At 48.8% G+C, this 23,779-nt stretch overlaps 1 protein-coding gene across 1 annotated transcript in view; it reads left to right on the forward strand.

Moving 5' to 3' along the window:
- Positions 1-5,649, forward strand: part of LOC144488128 (SWI/SNF-related matrix-associated actin-dependent regulator of chromatin subfamily A member 5-like) — a gene marked incomplete at its 5' end in the record, with an annotated part of 36,799 nt that extends 31,150 nt beyond the window's left edge. Inside the window, 1 exon segment of the mRNA XM_078206153.1 lies at positions 5,464-5,649. Coding sequence (XP_078062279.1) covers positions 5,464-5,649 — 186 coding nt within the window.
- Positions 5,650-23,779: the final 18,130 nt, after the last annotated feature.

The raw sequence follows: 23,779 nt of genomic DNA on the forward strand, positions 1-23,779 counted from the left end.
TATGTCTCTGTGTGTCTCTCTGTCTCTCAGTAACTTCATTGCAGTGTTAATGGTCGCCTTACTTGTGACACTAATCAATAAACTTTAAAACTTTCAACTTTAAAAGCTCTCTCTGTCTCAATTCAGACACGAGCTGACTGCCAGATTGAGAGGTCGCCTTACTTGTGACACTAATCAATAAATTTTAAAACTTTCAACTTTAAAAGCTCTCTCTGTCTCAATTCAGACACGAGCTGACTGCCAGATTGAGAGGGGCCCAGTGTTGAGCAGAATGGACAGGCAGTTTGATACAGAGTTGAATGTTTGTCAACATGTTGGGGTTGTGGAAAGGTCAGTGTGGAACAAAGCTGAGGGAAGGTGTTTCCAGCTCACATGTTGCTGCTGTTTGGCAATGGGAGTAAGCTTTGCGTTTACAGGGAGCTCTGAAGCCTCATGGCTTTCTGCCTGCCTCTGTTTGAACAGTTTAATATGTTTAAACACTGAGACCTCTGGCTCTTGTTGGGAATATTAGTATACCAGAATACCAGTATACCTCACTGCCCACGCCCCCCCCCCAGTACACACCCCCCAACCCCCCACCCTGTGTGTGTGTGTGTGTGTGTGGGTTCTCCCAAGTCTGGAGACTTCCCCACACTTCCCTGAAAAGTTTTAAACTCCCTCTGAGAAACCGCCCCATTTTAAAACAAAATCCCTGTGGTGCACAGCAAGTTTAAATTGTATTTTCAGTGTACATGTATTGTGTGCCTTGGCCAACTTTGTTCTGAGTGCAGCATGATGGGAAACACAGTGGGAGACTGTGGTGAACCATCGTTGGTTACCACTGTGGGGTTATTCCAATGTTACTGTTGGGTTAGGGTGTTGCCACTGTGGGGGTTGTTATAATGTTGTTGGGTTAGGGTGTTTACCTGTGGTAGATGTTGTTATGGCACATCCCGGTCGGGCCCCGCCTCCTGGGGAGAGGTATAAGACCCTCTGCTCAGGCAGGACCCCTCCAGTCTGAATTGGTGTACTCGTGTTAGTTAGTTCCATTGTTTGCTAATAAAAGCCTTCAATAGCTGAAGCCTTGTACCTCGTGCTTGATTGTCGCGCATCAATTTTATTAGCAAACATAAAACTCTCGACAGTAAAGGGAGTATGGAACAAATATTAAAACCAGAGCGTCTGACGTTGGACCCACGTGCGGTCGGTGCCTCTAACACCTTTGACCACTGGTGGAAGTGTTTCGAGGACTACCTGGCAGCCTCTGCAGCTGTTACTACGGACGACGACAAACTCCAGGTCCTCCACGCGAGGGTAAGCGACACGGTCTATCTTGCGATTCGTGCGGCCACCACTTACCCAAGGGCCATCGAGCTCTTGAAGAAACGATACACGAGACCACCCAACGAGATCCACGCTCATTACCTCCTCGCTACACGACGTCGGCAGTCGGGCGAAACCATGGAGGACTACGCCAATGAGCTCTTGCAGCTTGCCAGGGGCTGCGACTGCAAAGATGTGTCGGCAGAGCAATATATGTACGACCTCGCCCGAGATGCGTTCGTAGCAGGGGTAGGGTCCTCGTACATCCGGCTTAAGCTATTAGAGAAAGGGAACCTCAACTTGACCCAAGCGATGGAGATGGCTGAGATGCTGGAGGCAGCGTCGAAAAGCTTGGCTCTGTACCCCGAAGACCACGCGGAGACAACGTGGCAGGAGCAAGCACAAATCCCTCCTCGCCCCACGGGCTCGCGCTCCCATATCGACCCGACGACGGCAGCAGTTCCAGGCGGCCAGCGATGCTATTTTTGCGGAGGGGCCAAGCACCCACGGCAACAGTGTCCAGCAAAAACGGCAATTTGCAATCAGTGCGGTAAAAAGGGGCACTATGCTAAAGTTTGCAGGTCGAAGCCCAAAAACGGCAGTGCAGCCTGTGACCCTCCAGAGCGGAGACAAGCTCCTTCGATGTCGCAGTACCCGCGAGGCCCGACCACGTGCGAATCCAGGACGGCGCCAGCGTGGCTGACGGAAGAGGAGGATGACCACCAGGAGTCGCTACGCTTGGCGCCCTCGCCCACGTGCGATTCATGGGGGCGGCCATCATGGTCGACGACGACCAGGAGCGACCAGCAGGGGTCCTCAGTATCAACCTCGGCTGCATGCAGTGACGCCCGGGGGCCAACGGTGGCGTCGATCTCTCTGGACCAGACAAAGCATCACAGGCTTGACAGTTCGATGATGAACATCAAGGTAAATGGTCGTACTGTGTATTGTCTGTTTGACAGTGGGAGCACCGAGAGTTTTATTCACCCTGACACTGCAAAAAGGTGTGGACTCCGGGTTCTACCTGCCAAACAGACAATTTCTATGGCATCACGGTCCCGGTCTGTACCGATCCAAGGACGTTGTATGGTAACCCTAGAGGTGCAGGGCACAATTTACGAGCGATACAGGCTCCTTGTGTTGCCGCACCTTTGCGCGCCAATTCTCCTCGGACTAAACTTTATGGTCCACATGAAGAGTGTGATCCTACAGTACGGTGGGCCACTCCCTTCACTGGCAGTAGGGAATCAGCCGCAGCCTCCAAGTTGCCCAAAGCGCCCCGCATGCAATCTTTCCACACTGAAGATCACTACACCTTCTTTATTTAAGAATCTGGTACCAGGCTGCAAGCCCATCGCTACTAAAAGTAGGCGTTACAGCGCTGAAGACCGGATCTTTATCAGATCTGAGGTTCAGCGGCTCCTCAAAGAAGGGATCATACAGCCAAGTGCTAGTCCGTGGAGAGCGCAGGTCGTGGTGGTTAAGAGCGGGAACAAACCCCGGATGGTCATCGACTACAGTCAGACCATTAACCGTTATACGCAGCTGGATGCGTATCCTCTCCCGCGCATATCTGATATGGTCAATCAGATTGCGCAGTACCGGGTGTTCTCCACCATAGACCTTAAGTCCGCCTACCATCAACTCCCCATCCGCCCAGAGGACTGACAATACACGGCTTTTGAGGCGGATGGTCGTCTATACCAGTTTCTTAGGGTTCCATTTGGTGTCACCAATGGGGTCTCGGTCTTCCAGCGTGCTATGGACCGAATGGTGGACCAGAACGGGTTGCGGGCTACCTTCCCGTACCTGGATAACGTCACCATCTGCGGCCATGACCAGCAGGACCATGACACGAATCTCCAAAACTTTCTGCGCACTGCATCTCGCCTGAATCTGACCTATAACAGGGAGAAGTGCGTATTCTGTACGCGCAGGTTAGCTATCCTTGGATACGTGGTGGAAAACGGGGTCATCGGCCCTGATCCACACCGTATGCGCCCCCTTACTGAACTTCCCTTGCCCGCTAGCACAACAGCACTGAGGAGATGCCTCGGCTTCTTTTCGTATTATGCGCAGTGGGTCCCCAACTACGCGGACAAAGCCCGTCCGCTCATCAAGTCCACGACCTTCCCACTCACGCCGGAGGCCCAATTGGCCTTCAAGGCTTTGAAAAGCGACATTGCGAAAGCCACGATGCACGCGGTGGATGAATCCATCCCTTTTCAGGTGGAAAGTGATGCATCGGATTTCGCCCTGGCCACCACACTAAACCAGGCAGGCAGGCCCGTCGCGTTTTTTTCCCGCACCCTTCAAGGTCCCGAAATTCGGCACTCAGCGGTGGAGAAGGAGGCTCAGGCCATTGTGGAGGCCATCAGACACTGGCGCCATTACCTGGCGGGGAAGCGGTTCACCCTGATCACGGATCAGCGATCCGTGGCGTTTATGTTCAGTAATACGCAGAGGGGCAAGATCAAGAACGATAAGATCTTGCGGTGGAGAATTGAGCTCTCCACCTATAATTACGATATTATGTATCGTCCAGGGAAGCTCAATGAGCCCTCGGATGCCCTCTCGCGCGGAACATGCGCCATCATGCAGGAGGACCGCTTGAAGGCCCTCCACAATGACCTGTGCCATCCTGGAGTCACCCGACTCTACCACTTCGTAAAAGCCCGCAACCTGCCCTACTCGGTGGAGGATGTCAGGTCAGTAACAGGAAGCTGTCGGATTTGCGCGGAATGCAAACCGCACTTTTATCGACCAGACCGGGCACAATTGGTCAAGGCCACTCGCCCCTTCGAGAGGCTGAATGTGGATTTTAAGGGCCCCCTTCCCTCAACGGACCGGAATGTCTATTTTCTCAATATAATAGATGAATACTCCCGGTTCCCGTTTGTTGTCCCCTGTGCGGACACGTCGACTGCCACAGTGATTAAGGCATTCAGTGATCTTTTTACCCTGTTCGGGTACCCCTGCTACATACATAGCGACAGGGGCTCGTCGTTCATGAGTAACGACTTGAGGCAATTCCTGCTCTCATACAGGATTGCCTCTAGTAGAACCACGAGCTACAACCCTAGGGGTAACGGACAGGTGGAGAGGGAGAATGCTACAGTCTGGAAGGCTGTCCTACTGGCGCTGAAATCCAGGGGCCTTCCAGTCTCCCGTTGGCAGGAGGTCCTTCCAAATGCGCTTCATTCCATTCGCTCCCTCCTGTGTACGGCAACCAATGCTACTCCCCACGAGAGGATGTTCTCATTCCCTCGGAAGTCGTCCTCGGGGATCAGCCTGGTTGACGTACCCAGGACCCGTCCTTCTGCGGCGACATGTGAGGGCCCGCAAGTCCGACCCCTTGGTCGAACCGGTCCAACTCCTCCACGCCAACCCTCAGTATGCCTATGTGGCATATCCTGACGGGCGAGAGGACACAGTCTCGATTCGAGACCTGGCGCCCGCAGGGGACGTAGCAACTCCTGTCGCTCCCATACCCCCTGTCACGAATCCCCTATCACTTATTTCTTCCCCAGACCTGGCGCGGTCAGCACCGGGACCAGTGCATAACAGTTATACTCCCATGTACAGCTTGCCTGAGACTCGGAGATCGACGCCACCACAGAAGGTTCCAGGATCCCCTGCACCATCGCCTCACCAGGGTCAACTGGCCCGGGAGTCCTCAAGGGGACAGCCGGACGCTGTTTTGGAGAGAACGCCACCGCAAGCACCTGCTCCGGTGTCGCATCCGGTGTTGAGGAGATCACAGCGACGGTGTGGCCCTCCAGACCATCTGGACTTGTGAAATTTGTATATATGTGACCTGTTTTCGCACCCCGCCGGCCTTTGTTTTTAAAGGAGGGGTGAATGTGGTGAACCATCGTTGGTTACCACTGTGGGGTTATTCCAATGTTACTGTTGGGTTAGGGTGTTGCCACTGTGGGGGTTGTTATAATGTTGTTGGGTTAGGGTGTTTACCTGTGGTAGATGTGGTTATGGCACATCCCGGTCGGGCCCCGCCTCCTGGGGAGAGCTATAAGACCCTCTGCTCAGGCGGGACCCCTCCAGTCTGAATTGGTGTACTCGTGTTAGTTAGTTCCATTGTTTGCTAATAAAAGCCTTCAATAGCTGAAGCCTTGTACCTTGTGCTTGATTGTCGCGCATCAGAGACAGACCAAATTCCTTGAATACAATGGGGCACCGAAAGGCCGCTTCTCTGATCTGTTTCTGGATTCACGAAAACAAGTTGAAATCACAGGCCTGCTGTTGAAGGGGGTAAATTCGTTGATGGGGACGAGGCTGGAGCGGTCTCTCAAGCTGATAAAAGAGGCCCAGGTTCCAGCAAAAGAGTGACTCCTGTCAGCAATTAAAGATCACAGATGTTAATAATGGCCTTGGTGACTGGGTTATGTTTCCCAGGTAAAGGGGAAGGAACCCACATGGGCAAGAAGCTGATCATCTCCTATTCCTGTTGTCAGGTGGAACATTGTTGGCTGAGGTAATAATGTTGAACATTGTGATTGGGTTCTCCAGTCTGATTGACGAGACTGGGTGGAATATTGAAATGTTCAGAATAATATAATAACTTTCCCTCGCAATATTATACCCTCAGTGACTGTGTGTCTCTCCTGATGTCTGCATTATCAAATACATTCCTTTTTGTTCTTTAACTATATCCTATCTTTCTCAATCTATGTATTGATTGAGTGAGGTTCAAAAAGTACAGAGCACCCCAGGGGATACCTGAGAACATTCCTCTTCAACCCCTAAGCTACACACCTTTGGCACAGTAAGTAGCCTCACAACACCAGGTTACATCATGGCAACACATCTTTGGACACTCATGGGCAATTTAGCACAGCCAATCCACCCAACCTACTCATCTCTGGACACTAAGGGACAGCTTTGCATGGCCAATCCACTCAACCTACAGATATTTGGACACTAAGGGGCAATTTAGCATGGCCAATCCACCTAACCTGCACATCTCTGGACACTCCCCTGACAGGTACAGCACGGGGTTAGATACAGAGCAAAGCCTCCGCTACTCTGTGCCCATCAAACACTCCCAGGACAGGTACAGCATGGTGTTAGATATAGATTAAAGCTCCCTCGACATTGTCCCCCATCAAACACTCCCAAGACAGCTGCAGCATGGGGTTAGAAACAGAGTAAAGACCCCTCTACACTGTCCCCCATCAAACACTCCCAGGACAGGTACAGCACAGGGTTAGATACAGAGTAAAGCTCCCTCTGCACGCTCCCCATCAAACACTCCCAGGACAGGTCCAGCACGGGGTTAGGTACAGAGTAAAGCTCCCTCTGCACTGTCCCCATCAAACACTCCCAGGACAGGTACAGCACGGGGTGAGGTACGAAGTAAAGTTCCCTCTACATTGTCCCCATCAAAAGCTTTTGGCAATTTCCCTTCTTAATCGTTGTCTGCAGCACAGTTTGAGTGTGAGTATGTGGCTGTGAGTGTGATTGTGCGCCTATTTTGTGCTGAGTGTGAGATTTCAGAATCTAACAGAAGTTTCCCTTCCTTTCCTTCTCATGTCCTATATTCTCCTTGACATCCAAAGCGCACCTCATGTTAAAAGCTCGAATCATTTATACAGACTGTATCCATGTTTTTGTCAGTGAGGAAATTGCAGAACCACAGACCAATAGCAGGTGTATTCAGACAGTACAAAGCCCAATGGAGTTTATTTTGGAATGCTACAAAGAACAAAGAACAGTACAGCACAGGAAACAGGCCCTTCGGCCCTCCAAGCCTGTGCCGCTCCTTGGTCCAACTAGACCAATCGTTTGTATCCCTCCATTCCCAGGCTGCTCATGTGACTATCCAGGTAAGTCTTAAATGATGTCAGCGTGCCTGCCTCCACCACCCTACTTGGCAGCGCATTCCAGGCCCCCACCACCCTCTGTGTAAAAAACGTCCCTCTGATGTCTGAGTTATACTTCGCCCCTCTCAGCTTGAGCCCGTGACCCCTCGTGATCGTCACCTCCGACCTGGGAAAAAGCTTCCCACTGTTCACCCTATCTATACCCTTCATAATCTTGTATACCTCTATTAGATCTCCCCTCATTCTCCGTCTTTCCAAGGAGAACAACCCCAGTCTACCCAATCTCTCCTCATAGCTAAGACCCTCCATACCAGGCAACATCCTGGTAAACCTTCTCTGCACTCTCTCCAATGCCTCCACGTCCTTCTGGTAGTGCGGCGACCAGAACTGGACGCAGTACTCCAAATGTGGCCTAACCAGCGTTCTATACAGCTGCATCATCAGACTCCAGCTTTTATACTCTATACCCCGTCCTATAAAGGCAAGCATACCATATGCCTTCTTCACCACCTTCTCCACCTGTGTTGCCACCTTCAAGGATTTGTGGACTTGCACACCTAGGTCCCTCTGTGTTTCTATACTCCTGATGACTCTGCCATTTATTGTATAACTCCTCCCTACATTATTTCTTCCAAAATGCATCACTTCGCATTTATCCGGATTAAATTCCATCTGCCACCTCTCCGCCCAATTTTCCAGCCTATCTATATCCTGCTGTATTGCCCCACAATGCTCTTCGCTATCCGCAAGTCCAGCCATCTTCGTGTCATCCGCAAACTTGCTGATTACACCAGTTACACCTTCTTCCAAATCATTTATATATATCACAAATAGCAGAGGTCCCAGTACAGAGCCCTGCGGAACACCACTGGTCACAGACCTCCAGCCGGAAAAAGACCCTTCGACCACTACCCTCTGTCTCCTATGGCCAAGCCAGTTCTCCACCCATCTAGCCACTTCTCCTTGTATCCCATGAGCCTTAACCTTCTTAACCAACCTGCCATTGCCTACAATATTGTTCCACTCAGTACACTGCGTGCCTTAATGCTGTAGAAAGATTTTACCATATCTATTCTGATCACATTGGCAACATTTCACTGGGTCAATGTTCCCAACAATTTCTAAATCTTTCCACAAAGCAATCTCTCAGTTTCAGCATGTGTTTCCTTGTTTGTTTCTCCCTGGTTTGTGTGGATTCTTTGATAGATTCCTCATCCTTATCCTCCACATGTGCAGTTCTCCACACCCCATGCCCCTGTCCTGCTCCCAAACGCGGCATCCCATTGCAATAAGGCAGGTGATACAGGAGTGTTTCAGTGAGTGCAGAAGGTGAGTTCTGATCCTGACCCAGCTGAGTGGGTTTGCTGGGTTAACGCCACTCTCCAGTGGCAGTTTAAACAGCGCGTTTATTGTTAGAAATCTAAGTGTGAATCAGTCACTGTCTGTTTCTCTGCCACCATGTGTGTGTGTGTGTTTTCTATATGTGTGTATGTGTGTGTTTTCTGTATGTGTGTGTGTGTGTGTGTGTGTGTTTTCTGTATGTGTGTGTGTCTGTGTCTGTGTGTGTGTGTCTGTGTGTGTCTGTCCAAGTTTATGTGTGTGTGTCTGTGTGTGTGTGTGTCTGTGTGTGTGTCTGTGTGTGTGTCTGTGTGTGTCTGTCTGTGTCTGTGTGTGTGTCTGTGTGTGTCTCTGTGTGCGTGTCTGTGTGTGTGTGTGTCTGTGTGTGTGTCTCTGTGTGTGTGTGTCTGTGTGTGTCTGTCTGTGTGTGTGTCTGTGTGTGTGTGTGTGTGTGTACTTGTGTGTCTCTGTGTGTGTGTGTCTGTGTGTGTCTGTGTGTGTGTGTCTGTGTGTGTGTGTCTGTGTGTGTGTGTGTCTGTCCAAGTTTATGTCTGTGTGTGTGAATCTGTGTGTGTGTGTGTGTGTCTGTGTGTGTGTGTGAGTCTGTGTGTGTGTCTGTGTGTGTGTGTGTGTCTGTGTGTGTGTCTGTGTGTGTGTGAGTCTGTGTGTGTGTGTGTGTGTGTGTCTGTATGTGTGTGTGTGTCTGTGTGTGTGTGTGTGTCTGTGTGTGTGTGTCTGTGTGTGTATGTGAGTGTGTCTGTGTGTGTGTGTGTGTGTCTGTGTGTGTGTGTGTCTGTGTGTGTGTGTGTGTGTCTGTCTGTCTGTGTGGGTGTGTGTGTGTGTGTCTGTGTGTGTGTCTGTCTGTGTGTGTGTGTCTGTGTGTGTGTGTGTGTGTGTGTCTGTGTCTGTGTGTGTGCCTGTCCAAGTTTATGTCTGTGTGTGTGTGTGTGTCTGTGTGTGTGTGCGTGTCTGTGTGTGCGTGTCTGTGTGTGTGTGTCTGTGTGTGTGTGTGTGTCTGTGTGTGTCTGTGTGTGTGTGTCTGTGTGTGTGTCTGTGTGTGTGTGTGTGTCTGTGTCTGTGTGTGTCTGTGTGTGTGTCTGTGTGTCTGTGTGTGTCCAAGTTTATGTGTGTGAGCTTCTGTGTTCGCAGTGCCAATTTTCCACAATGTCACTCCATGATGTAATTGGCCATGAATTCTCAAACTTCCTGTGGCCCATTGTAAATCCACAATCATTTTAATATTGGCGAATCTTTCCCTGCGCCTCTCTGTGTGTCTGTCTCCATTAGACACTTGGTCAATTTGTCCGTCTCTGTCTCTCCCACATTGCCACTCTCTCACATGCAGAGCTCCCGCTCTCTCACACACAGACTAAAATCTCTCTGATACACACACCCTCTCACAAACACATTCTCTCACACTATCTCACACAATGAGTCCGGAAATCGTAAGCTCTCACACTCACAGACAGATACACATTCACACACACATGCATGCAGTCTCACAGTAACAAACTCTGACACACACTCACACATCTCACACTCAATTGGAGTTTAAAAGGGTGAGAGTGGATCTTATATCAATGATAAATTTCTAACAGGATTAGACAGGGTTGATTCCGAAAGAATCTTCCCGATGGTGGGGGGCGTCCAGAACTAGGGGTCAGAGTTTGAGGATAAGGGGTAAACCTTTCAGAACTGAGGTGAGGAGAAATTTCTTCATCCAGAGGGTGGTGAATGTGTGGAATTCACAACCACCAACTCTCTGACACATACCCTCACGCATAGGCTCACTCACACATGCTCACACACACAATCTCACTGAGAATCTCTCTCTCTCTATCTCACACACACATACACACACACACACAAGAGAACACGCAAACATACACACAGTCAAAGAACAAAGAACAGTGCAGCACAGGAACAGGCCGGCGCTCCAAGCCTGCGCCAATCATGTTTACCTATCCAGACCAACCGCTTATATCCCTCTATTCCCCGCTTGTTCAGATGCCTCTCAAGATAAGTCTTAAATGTGTCTGAAGTAACTGCCTCACTTGGCAGTGCGTTCCAGGCCCCCACCACCCTCTGTGTAAAAAGCTTCCCCTGCAGATCCTCACTGAACCTTTCCCCCCTTATCTTGAACTTGTGCCCCTTGTAATTGTCATTTCCGCCCTGGGAAAAAGCTTCCAACTCTTCACCTTATCTATACCTCTCATCATTTTATAAACTTCTATCCGGTGGCCCCTCAGCCTCCGCCTTTCCAGGGAGAACAATCCCAGTTTATTCAATCTCCCCTCATAGCTAATACCAGGCAACATCCTGGTAAACCTGTTCTGTGCCCTCTCCAAAGCCTCCACATCCTACTGGTAGTGCGGTGACCAGAATTGGACACACTATTCCAAATGTGGCCAAACCAATGTTTTATCCAACTGTAACATAATTTGCCAAATGTTCTACTCGTTGCCCTGTCTGATGAAGACAAGCATTCCATACACTTTCTTCACCACCTTCTCCACCTGTGCTGCCCCTTTTATAAATCTGTTGACCTGTACTCCCAGATCTCTCTGTGTGTCTGTGCTCCTGACGGTTCTGCCATTTACTTTACAGCTCCCACCTGAATTAGATCGACCAAAATGCATCACCTCGCGTTTATCTGGATTAAATTCCATCTGCCATTTCCCCGCCCAATTTTCCAGACTATCAATATCTTGTTGTATTTTCTGACAATCTTCATCACATGTAAACAGATCTGTGTGCGTGTGTACATTCTCACACGAATACACATTCTCATATAGCCACTGACACACACACACACATGAAACGCACACAAATGATCTTTCACACATATGCTGACAGAAAAACAGAAAACCATGAACACCCATGCACACACTAACAGACACACAGAACATTTTGCACACGCACACTCACACACACACACACTCACACACACACACACATACACACACACTCATACACACACACACACACACATACACGCACGCGCACACGCACGCTTAGCTCTCCCATGATTATTAACATGCTCATCAAATTTGAGCACGAGGATGACCTCAGTGAACAGCTGGTCTCTGTAATAAGGTGCCCAGTGTTATGAATAAAATTGATGCCCGGAGTAAACATGAAAATGTAAGAACATAAGAACTAGGAGCAGGAGTCGGCCATCTGGCCCCTCGAGCCTGCCCCGCCATTCAATAAGATCATGGCTGATCTTTTTGTGGACTCAGCTCCACTTACCCGCCCGCTCACCATAACCCTTAATTCCTTCACTGTTCAAAAATCTATCTATCCTTGCCTTAAAAACATTCAATGAGGGAGCCTCAACTGCTTCACTGGGCAGGGAATTCCACAGGTTCACAACCCTTTGTGTGAAGAAGTTCCTCCTCAGCTCAGTCCTAAATCTGCTTCCCCTTATTTTGAGGACATTCCCCCTGCAACAACAGACCAAGTGTCAATTCCTAATTTTAGGAGCTAACACACGGACATGTTCAAATCCCCATTCTCTGTCCAGTCCACACTGTCAGACCCAGAAACAACATTGTGCCTGTTTGATGACAGTTATCTGATTAACGATTATAAACACTGCAACATAAATGATCCAAACTGACTGAGTGTTTCCTGATGACGGCCGCATGGAAGGTAGAAAATGAAGAGATTCGCCGCTGTCAGGAGGATAGAGTCAGTCTGGTGAAATGGAGCAACAATCTCACCCACTCTCTCAATCTCACACTCATTCTCTCAAAATCTCTCCCTCACACACTCTCCTTTCCCCTGTTGCTCATGTTTCAAAAGAAAAACATTTCAATAAAACCTGAGCACCAAACAAGCCCCTAAAATACTTGCAGCAAGTCCCCACAACACAGGGAGTGGAGAGAGAATGGGGATGTGTTCCTGATCTCACTGGGGATTGCATATTGATTCTGTCTGTCTTCCAAACTATCCTCAAGTATCTTAACATTTAATTACTTTCAATTCAATTGACCAGCATATTCTCCCCGGTTGCGTTCTGTTAACCTCTCCCCGACCTCCCCCGCGTTCAATAAACTCGGCGCATCTGTCAATCCCACGCCCCAATTCTCACCCTCGTGAGTTTCTCCATTCCTCACAACCCGTCATACTCAGTCATCACCAAACTTCCTCCTTCACCCCGTCCCTCCATCCTTCACCCCACACCTCACTATCTCTCCCTCCCTCACCCCGTCTGTCCCTCCCTCACCCCGTCCCTCCATCCTTCACCCCACACCTCACTATCTCTCCCTCCCTCACCCCGTCTGTCCCTCCCTCACTCCGTCCCTCCATCCTTCACTCCACATCTCACTATTTTTTCCTCCCTCACTCCGTCTGTCCCTCCCTCACCCCGTCCCTCCATCCTTCACTCACATCTCACTATCTCTCCCTCCCTCACCCAGTCTGTTCCTCCCTCACTCCGTCCCTCCATCCTTCACTCCACATCTCACTATCTCTCCCTCCCTCACCCCGTCTGTTCCTCCTTCACCCCATCCCTCCATCCTTCACTCCACACCTACCTCTGACACCTGTCCTATATCTCTCACCCCTCAATTTAAAGCTAAGTCCACTCGTGCTCGCCATCACCATCCGACGAAAAAGGCTCTCACTATCCACCCTATCGAATCCTCTGATCATCTTGTATGCCTCTATTAAGTCACCTCTTAACCTTCTTCTCTCTAACGAAAACAACCTCAAGTCCCTCAGCCTTTCCTCATAAGACCTTCTCACCATACCAGGCAACATCCTGATAAATCTCTGCTGCACTTTTTCCAATGCTTCCACATCCTTCCTATAATGCGGTGACCAGAACTTTACGCAATACTCCAAGTGCGGCCTCACCAGAGTTATCAGTAATGTGACATAAAGCCAACATCCCGGTTTAGGCCGTCCTCATGTGTGCGGAACTTGGCTATCAGTTTCTGCTCAGCGACTCTGCGCTGTCGTGTGTCGTGAAGGCCGCCTTGGAGAACGCTTACCCGAAGATCAGAGGCCGAACGCCCGTGACCGCTGAAGTGCTCCCCAACAGGAAGAGAACAGTCTTGCCTGGTGATTGTCGAGCGGTGTTCATTCATCCGCTGTCGTAGCGTCTGCATGGTTTCCCCAATGTACCATGCCTCGGGACATCCTTTCCTGCAGCGTATCAGGTAGACAACGTTGGCCGAGTTGAAAGAGTATGTACCGTGTACCTGGTAGATGGTGTTCTCACGTGAGATGATGGCATCCGTGTCGATGATCTGGCACGTCTTGCAGAGGTTGCTGTGGCAGCGTTGTGTGGTGTCGTGGTCACTGTTCTCCTGAAGGCTGGGTAGTTTGCTTCGGACAATGGTCCGTTTGAGGTTGTGCGGTTGTTTGAAGGCAAGAAGTGGGGGTGTGGGGATGGCCTTGGCGAGATGTTCGTCTTCATCAATGACATGTTGAAGGCTCCGGAGCAGATGCCGTAACTTCTCCGCTCCGGGGAAGTACTGGATGACGAAGGGTACTCTGTCCACCGTGTCCCGTGTTTGTCTTCTGAGGAGGTCGGTGCGGTTTTTCACTGGGGCGCGTCGGAACTGTCGATCGATGAGTCGAGCGCTATATCCTGTTCTTATGAGGGCATCTTTCAGCGTCTGGAGGTGTCTGTTGCGATCCTCCTCATCCAAGCAGATCCTGTGTATACGGAGGGCTTGTCCGTAGGGGATGGCTTCTTTAACGTGTTTAGGGTGGAAGCTGGAGAAGTGGAGCATCGTGAGGTTATCCGTGGGCTTGCGGTACAGTGAGGTGCTGAGGTGACCGTCCTTAATGGAGATGCGTGTGTCCAAGAATGTAATCGATTCTGGAGAGTAGTCCATGGTGAGTCTGATGGTGGGATGGAACTTGTTGATGTCATCATATAGTTGTTTCAGTGATTGCTCACCATGACTCCAAAGGAAGAAAATATCATCGATGTATCTAGTGTATAGCATTGGTTGAAGGTGCCGTGCGGTGAAGATGTCTTGTTCGAACCTGTGCATGAAGATGTTGGCATATTGAGGTGCGAATTTGGTCCCCATGGCTGTTCCGTGTGTCTGGATGAAGAACTGGTTGTTGAAGGTGAAGACATTGTGGTCCAGGATGAAGCGGATGTAAAATTGCATCTGGAAACTGGCAGTTGTCGGCGTTGAGTCCTGAGGTTGTTGCAGCAACGCCATCATCATGGGGGATGCTGGTGTAGAGTGCCGAGACATCCATTGTGACGAGGAATGCTCCTGGTTCAACTGCTCCATGTGCGTTGAGTTTCTGTAGGAAGTCCGTAGTGTCGCGATAAAAGCTGGAGGTTCCTTGTACAATGGGTTTCAGGATGCCCTCGACATAGCCGGAGAGGTTCTCACACAGGGTCCCATTGCCCGATTTGATGGGACAGGCGGGTGTGTTTGCCTTGTGTATCTTCGGAAGGCAGTAGAGATCTCCAACGCTGGGAGTACGTGGGATGAGAGCACGGAGGGTGCTCTGATGGTCCGGATCAAAGGCCTTGATCAGAGTGTTGAGTTGACGGGTGTGTTCTTTGGTCGGATCTGCTCGGATGAGGAAATACACAAATACACACTCACACACACACTCACACTCACACACACACACACACTCACACACACACACACACACACACACACACACTCACACACACACTCACACACACACAGACACACACACACTCACACACACACACACTCACACACACTCACACACACACTCTACACACACACTCGCACACACACTCACAGACACAATCACACATACACACACACTCACACACACACACTCACACACACACTCACAGACACACACACAAACTCACACACATACGCACTCACGCACTCTCACACAAACTCTCTATCATACACAAATGCACACACTCACACACACACACTCACACACTCTCTCACACTCACACACACTCACACGCACACACACAGACACAAACACAGACTCTCACACACACTCACACAAACTAACACACACACTCACACATCACACACACAGTCAAACACACACTCACATGCGCTCACACACACACACACACACACAATCTCACAAACATACATATGTGCACACATTCACACACGCTCGCTCACACTCACCCACAAGCACACACGCTCTCAAACAAACTCACACATGCCCACACAGACATGTTCACACACACTCACCCACAAACACACATATTCCGGGATTCACATGCACTTTACTGTATCAATCATATTCTCTCTCGCACACACACTAACACATATCCCTCTGCTACACTCACTCCTCCCTCACATTCCTCTTTCACAAACTCTCACCTCAACTCACTCCCTCTCTCTCCCCCTCACCTCAGCTTCTCTCGGCTCGTTTCACATCATGGCTCCTGCTTTCCCCATTTCTCAGCCCATCTCTCTATCTGACCGCTCCTGTGCCTCTCTCACCCCATCAAAGTCTCTCCCTCAATGAATCTCTAGATCAGTGTCTCTCACTCTCTCAGCCCAGACACCTCCCCCCTCTCTCATTCAAATTACACATCTCACTTACTCACCTCAATCTGTGTTCCTCGGACTATTCCCCTCTCTGTAAACATCACACTCTCAGACCACTTTGATTCTATTTGATTTAATTTGATTTATTGCTGCCACATGTATTAGTGTGCAGTGAACTGTATTGTTTCCTGCCTGCTATACATACAAAGCATGCCGTACATCGAGAAAAAAAGGAGAGGGTGAAGAATGTTGTGTTACAGTCATAGCTCGGGTGTAAAAAAATACACTTAGTGCGAGGTAGGTCCATTCAAAAGTCTGACAGCAGCAGAGAAGAAGCTGTTCCTGAGTCGGTTGGTACGTGACGGTAGCACAGTGGTTGGGCAGTTGGGCGGCACGGTAGCACAGTGGTTAGCACTGCTGCTTCACAGCTCCAGGGACCTGGGTTCGATTCCCGGCTTGGGTCACTGTCTGTGTAGAGTTTGCACATTCTCCTCGTGTCTGCGTGGGTTTCTCTCCGGGTGCTCCAGTTTCCTCCCACAGTCCAAAGATGTGCGGGTCAGGTTGATTGGCCATGCTAAAATTGCTCTTAGTGTCCTGAGATGTGTAGGTTAGAGGGATTAGTGGGTGGATATGGGGGTAGGGCCTGGGTGGGATTGTGGTCGGTGCAGACTCGATGGGCCGAAGGGCCTCTTTCTCTGCTGTAGGGTTTCTTTGATTCTATGTGACCTCAGACTTTTGTATCTTTTTCCCAACGGAAGGAGGTGGAAAAGAGAATGTCCGGTTTTCATGTGGTCCTTAATAATGCTGGCTGTTTTTCAGAGGCAGCAGGAAGTGTAGACAATGTCAGTGAATGGGAGGCTGGTTTGCGTGATGGATTGGGCTACATCCAAGAACGTTTGTAGTTTCTGGGAGCCTTGGGCAGAGCAGGAGCTATACCAAGCTGTGATACAACCAGAAATAATTATTTCTATGGCACATCTGTAAAGGCTGGCGAGCGCCATGGCTGACATGACAAATTTGTGAGAAAGTAGAGGCATTGGTGGGCTTTCTTAACTATAGTGTCGGCATGGGGGGGACCAGGTCAGGTTGTTGGTGAACTAGACGTCTAAAACCTAGAAGCTGTTAACCACTTCTACTTCGTCACCATTGATGTAGAGAGGGACAGATTCTCCACTCCGCTTCCTGAAGTCGATGACTATCTCCTTCGTTTTGTTGACATTGAGGGAGAGATTATTGTTGCCGCACCAGTTCACCAGATTCTCTATCTCATTCCTGTACTCTGTCTTGTCATTGTTTGAGATCCGACCCACTACGGTGGTGTCGTCTGCAAACTTGAAAATGGAATTGGAGGGGAATTTGGCCACACAGACATAGATGTATAAGGAGTAGAGTAGGGGGCTGATGATACATCCTGGTGGGTCACCGGTGTTGAGGATGATCGTGGAGGAGGTGTTGTTGCCGATCCTCACTGATGGTCTGTGAGTTAGGAAGTTCAGGATCCAGTCACAGAGGGAGGTGTCGAGGCCCAGGCCACGGAGTTTGGAGATGAGTTTCGGAGGAATAATGGTGGTCAACTAAGTATTAGGGGATATAAGTTTAAGGTGTGTGGAGAAAGTTTAGAGGAGATGTGCAAGGCAAGTTTTTTACACAGAGGGTGAATGTCTGGAACGCGCTGCCCAGGGAGGTGGTGGGAGCTGGTATGATCGTGGCATTTAAGGGGCAACTAGACAAATACATGAATAGGATGGGAATGGAAGGATATGGACTCCGTAAGTGAAAAAGTTGTAGTTTCGGCCGGCATCATGGTCGGCGCAGACTTGGAGGGCCGAAGGGCCTGTTCCTGTGCTGTAATTTTCTTTGTTCTTTGTTCTTTGAAGGCTGAGCTCGAGTCAATGAAAAGCCGTCTAACACAGGTGTGTTTGTTATCTAGGTGTTCCAGGGTTGAGTGCAGGGCCAGGGAGATGGCGTCTGTTGTGGACCGATTGGGATGGTAGGTGAAATGTAGTGAATCCAGGCAATCTAGGAGCCTAGAAGTGACTTGTGCCGTGAATAACTTTTCCAAGCGCTTCATAATGATTTTGAATTGATTGGATTTGATTTATTATTGTCACATGAATTAGCATACAGTGAAAAGTATCATTTCTTGCGCTCTATACAGACAAAGCAGACGAGTCATATTTTCATAGCTTGGAAACAGGCCCTTCTGCCCAACTTGTCCATGCCGCCTTTGTTTTAAACTCTCAGCTAATCCCAATTGCCCGCATTTGGCCCATATCCCTCTTTCCCCATCTTACCCATGTAGCTGCCTAAATGCATTTCAAAAGACAAAATTGTACCCGCCTCTCCTACTGCCTCTGGCAACATGTTCCAGACATTCACCACCCTCTGTGTGAAAAAAATGCCCTTCTGGACATTTTTGTATCTCTCCCCTCTCACCTTAAACTTATGCCCCCTAGTTTAAGACTCCCCTACCTTTGGTAAAAGATATTGACTATCTAGCTGATCTGTGCCCCTCATTATTTTATAGACCTCGATAAGATCACCCCTCAGTCTCCGACGCTCCAGAGAAAAAAGTCCCAGTCTATCCAGCCTCTCCTTATACCTCAAACGATCAAGTCCGGATAGCATGATAGTAAATCTTTTCTGCACTCTTTCTAGATTAATAATATCATTTCTATAATAGGGTGACCAGAATTGCACACAGTATTCCAAGTGTGGCCTTACCAATGTCTTGTACAACTTCAACAAGACGTCCCAACTCCTGTATTCAATGTTCTGACCAATGAAACCAAGCATGGTGAATGCGTTCTTCACCACTCTGTCCACCTGTGACTCCACTTTCAAGGCGCTATGAACCTGTACCCCTAGATCTCTTTGTTCTGTAACTCTCTCCAACGCTCTACTATTAACTGAGTAAGTCCTGTCCTGGTTCAATCTACCAAAATGCATCACCTTGCATTTATCTTAATTAAAATCCATCTGCCATTCGTCAGCTCACTGGCCCAATTGATCAAGATCCTGTTGCAATCGGAGATAACATTCTTCACTGTCCTCTATGCCACCAATCTTGGTATCATCTGCAAACTTACTAACCATGCCTCCTATATTGTCATCCAAATCATTAATATAAATGACAAATAACAGTGGACCCAGCACTGATCTCTGAGGCAACCGCTGGTCACAGGCCTCCAGTTTGAAAAACTACCCTCTGGCTTCTGGCAAGAACAGTAAGAAGTTTAACAACACCAGGTTAAAGTCCAACAGGTTTATTTGGTAGCAAAAGCCACACAAGCTTTCGAGGCTCTAAGCCCCTTGTTCAGGTGAGTGGGAATTCTGTTCACAAACAGAACTTATAAAGACACAGACTCAATTTACATGAATAATGGTTGGAATGCGAATACTTACAACCAATCCAGTCTCCAAGAAACAAAACAAAACAAAACAAAACTGGCAAGAAGCCAATTTTGTATCCATTTAGATACCTCACCCTGTATCCCGTGAGAATTAATCTTATGCAACAACCTACCGTGCGGTACCTTGTCAAAGGCCTTGCTGCAGTCCATGTAGACAACATCAACTGCACTGCCCTCATCTACCTTCTTAGTTACCCCTTCAAAAAACTCAATCAAATTTGTGAGACATGATTTTCCACTCACAAAGGCATGCTGACTGTCCCTAATCAGTCCTTGCGTCTCTAAATGCCTGTAGATCCTGTCTCTCAAAATACCTTCCAACACCTTACCCACCACAGATGTGAGGCTCACTGGCCTGTAGTTCCCAGGCTTTTCCCTGCAGCCCTTTTTAAACAAAGGCACAACATTTGCCACTCTCCAACCTTCAGGCACCTCCCCCGTGACTATCGATGATTCAAATATCTCAGCTCGGCGACCTGCAATTTCCTCCCGAGCCTCCCACAATGTCCTGGGATACACTTCATCAGGTCCCGGGGATTTATCTACCTTGATGCGCTTTAAGACTTCCAGCACCTCTTTCTCTGTAATATGTACATTCCTCAAGATATCACTATTTATTCCCCCAAGTTCCCTCACATCCATGCTTTTCTCAACAGTAAATATGGTTGAGATATATTAATTTAGGATCTCACCAATCCCTTGTGGATCCGCACATAGATGACCTTGTTGAACCTTAAGAAGCCCTACTCTCTCCCTTGTTACTCTTTTGCCCTTTATGTATTTGTAGAAGCTCTTTGGATTCTCCTTCGCCTTATCTGCGAAAATAATCTCGTGTCCCCTTTGTGCCCTCCTGATTTCTCTCTTAACTCTACTCCTCCACCCCCCTATACTCTTCAAGAGAAGAGTTCATAGAGGAGGAAATGAAAGACAGCAGAATGCAGTGTTATAGTAATAGCTCGGGTACACAGAAAGAGCAACTTAATGCGAGGTAGATCCATTTAAAACTCTGATGGCAGCACGGAAGAAGCTGTTCTTGAGTCGGTTGGTACCTGACCTCAGACCTTTGTATCTTTTTCCCGATGGAAAAAAGAGGAAGAGAGAATGTCCGTCGTGCATGGGGTCCTTAATCATTCTGGCTGCTTTGCCGAGGCAGCAAGAAGTGTGGACAGAGTCAGTGGATGAGAGGCTGGTTTGTGTGAAGGATTGGGCTATATTCACGACCTTTTGTAATTCCTTGTGGTCTTGGGCACAGCAAGAGCCATACCAAGCTGTGATACAACCAGAAACAATGCTTTCTGGTGCATCTGTAAAAGTTGGTGAGAGTCGTAGCTGACATTCCAAATGTCCTTAGTCTTCTGAGAAAGTAGAGATGTTGGTGGGGCTTTCTTAACTATAATGTCAGCAATGGGGGACCAGTACAGGTTGTTAGTGACCTGGACACCTAAAAACCTGAAGCTCTCGACCCTTGCTACTTGGGTGGATGTCAGAGCCACCGGACGATCGTCATTAAGGCACACTGCTTGTTTTATCTTTGCTACTGGGATAGTGATCGTCTTCTTGAAGCAGATAGGGAACTCAGATTGTTGTAAAGAGAGTTTGAAGATGATTGCAGATACCCCCGCCAGCTGATCCGCGCAGGGTGTGAGTGCTTGTCCGGGTACCCCATCCGGGCCAGTCGCCTTCCATGGGTTGACATTCGAGTCGGCTGCTCTGACATCTGCAATGGTGACCTCAGACACAGCTTCCTCTGAGGCTTCCGGGGTGGAGGACGTGCTGCCGCTGACCTCATGCTTAACACGAGCATAGAACGCATTGAGCTTATTAGAGAGGGGTCCGTTGGAGTCAGCGATTTTACATGCCTTCATCTTGTAGCCTTCTATGTCTTGCAGACATTGGGATAGTCGGTGGGAGCCCGTGTGGCGAGGATGGGACAATAGCTTGGGCTGGTACTGGCTTTTTGACATCTTTGATGGATCTGTGTAGATCGTATCTGGCTTTCTTGTATCGGTCAGAGTTGAACGCCTCAGACCGAGACCTCAGTAAGCAGTGGATATCCCTGTTCATCCATGGTTTCTCGTTGGGAAACACACGCAATATCTTCTTGGGCACACAGTCTTCTACACACTTCCTAATGATGTCAGTTAATGTAGTGACGTTCTCATTCAGGCTGGTCGCAGTTTTTAAATACTGACCAGTCCACGGACTCTAAGCAGCCACGTAGGAGATCTTTCGATTCCTCAGACCAACATTTCACGACTTTATTTGATGGATTCTCCCGCTTTAGTTTCTGCTTGTCAGCCTGTCGCAGGAGCACAGCCTTGTGGTCTGATTTGTCTAACTCTCTCTTACCCCAGTTGTGTCTTTCCTCAAAGAACAAAGGGCAAAGAAATGGACAGCACAGGAACAGGCCCTTCGACCTCGGGCGGCACGGTAGCACAGTGGTTAGCACTGCTGCTTCACAGCTCCAGGGACCTGGGTTCGATTCCTGGCTTGGGTCACTGTCTGTGTGGAGTTTGCACATTCTCCTCGTGTCTGTGTGGGTTTCCTCTGGGTGCTCCGGTTTCCTCCCACAGTCCAAAGATGTGCGGGTTAGGTTGATTGGCCATGCTAAAATTGCCCTTAGAGTCCTGAGATGCGTAGGTTAGAGGGATGAGTGGGTAAATATGTAGGGATATGAGGGTAGGGCCTGGTTGGGACTGTGGTCGATGCAGACTCGATGGGTCGAATGGCCTCTTTCTGCTGTAGGGTTTCTATGATTCTATGACCCTCCAAACCTGTACTGATCATGATGCCCTATTTTAAAATAAAACCTTCTGCGCTTACTCGGTCAGTATCTCTCTTACCTCCGATTAATGCATCAATCCAGATGCCTCTTAAATGTTGCTAATGTGCCTTATTCCACCGCCTCCCCTGGCAGCACATTCCAGGCACCTGATGCGCGACAATCAAGCACGTGGAACAAGGCTTCAGTTATTGAAGGCTTTTATTATCAAACAATGGAACTAACTAACACGAGTACACCAGTTCAGACTGGAGGGGTCCTGCCGGAGCAGAGGGTCTTATACCTCTCCTCCGGAGGCGGGGCCCCACCGGGATGTGCCATAATAACATTTGCCACAGGTAAACACCCTAACCCAACAACATTATACAACATTATACAGCTCCGGTTTCCTCCCACAGTCCAAAGATGTGCGGGTTAGGTTGATTGGCCAGGTTAAAAATTGCCCCTTAGACTCCTGAGATGGATAGGTTAGAGGGATTAGTGGGTAAAATATGTGGGGGTAGGGCCTGGGTGGGATTGTGGTCGGTGCAGACTTGATGGGCCGAATGGCCTCCTTCTGCACTGTAGGGATTCTATGAACCCCCACAGTGACAACACCCTAACCCAACAGTAACATAAGAACAACCCCCAGTGGTAACCAACGATGGTTCACCACAGCACCCACCACTCTTTGTGTGGAAAACATCCCCCTCACATCTCCTTTAATATTTCCTCCTGCCATCTTAAACCTGTGCCTCCTTGTAACTGAACCTTCCACCGTCAGAGAAAAGCCTCTGACTATCCACCCTGTCTGTGCCTCCCACAATTGTGTAGACCTCTATCAGGTCTCCCCTCAGTCTTCGTCTTTCCAGTGAAAACAATCCTGATTTATTCAACCTCTCCTCATAGCCAGCGGAGCTGACTTCTCTCTAAGTTACGTTACTGTTATAAACACCATTCCTCTCACAATAACGGCTTCCCCCATCATCACGCCCTTACTCCCGCCCCATCTATCCTTCTGTCTTCCTCTTTTTCACTATCACTCGCTCAGCGTCTTCCTCTCTCACTCTTATCCATTCATTTTCCCAGCCTCGCACCCTTTCTAGATTCAGCCCATCCCACAAGCCGTCCCTCTGTCTCGTGCTCATCTCTCTCCTTCCACATCTGAGCACGTTTCTGAACACTGTATCAGATGTGGGTCCAGTGTCATTTGGAGCCTGTGCATTGCTGGTCACAGTTAAATCTGTTATTTTACTGCTCTAAGAGGTGATGTGATTGTATCTGCTGCAGGGCCTGAATTTTCTGAGATGTCCCATTGTTTCTGAATATTTTCTCAGTTTGAGAAGCTGCAGTAGATTTCGGGATAAAAAACACATTTCTTTGCAGACTAAATAGTTCCAAATTATTGATCAACAGAATTTTGCAATTTAAGCTAAACTCTAACCCACTTAAATCACATCACAGAATGTCCACAGTTAAAGATCACACAGGGAGACACAGTAACAATTGGAACTCAATTACTGAAATGTCGCAGTCCAGTAAAAGATATCACTGAAACTATCTGAGATCTAGAGGTGGGACTGATGGTGTTTGAGTGGACAGCATCTTTCCACTTGTTATTAGTTGATAAATGTGATC

The sequence above is a fragment of the Mustelus asterias genome, unplaced genomic scaffold, assembly GCF_964213995.1.
Source record: "Mustelus asterias unplaced genomic scaffold, sMusAst1.hap1.1 HAP1_SCAFFOLD_1315, whole genome shotgun sequence".
NCBI classification, from domain to species: Eukaryota; Metazoa; Chordata; class Chondrichthyes; order Carcharhiniformes; family Triakidae; genus Mustelus; species Mustelus asterias.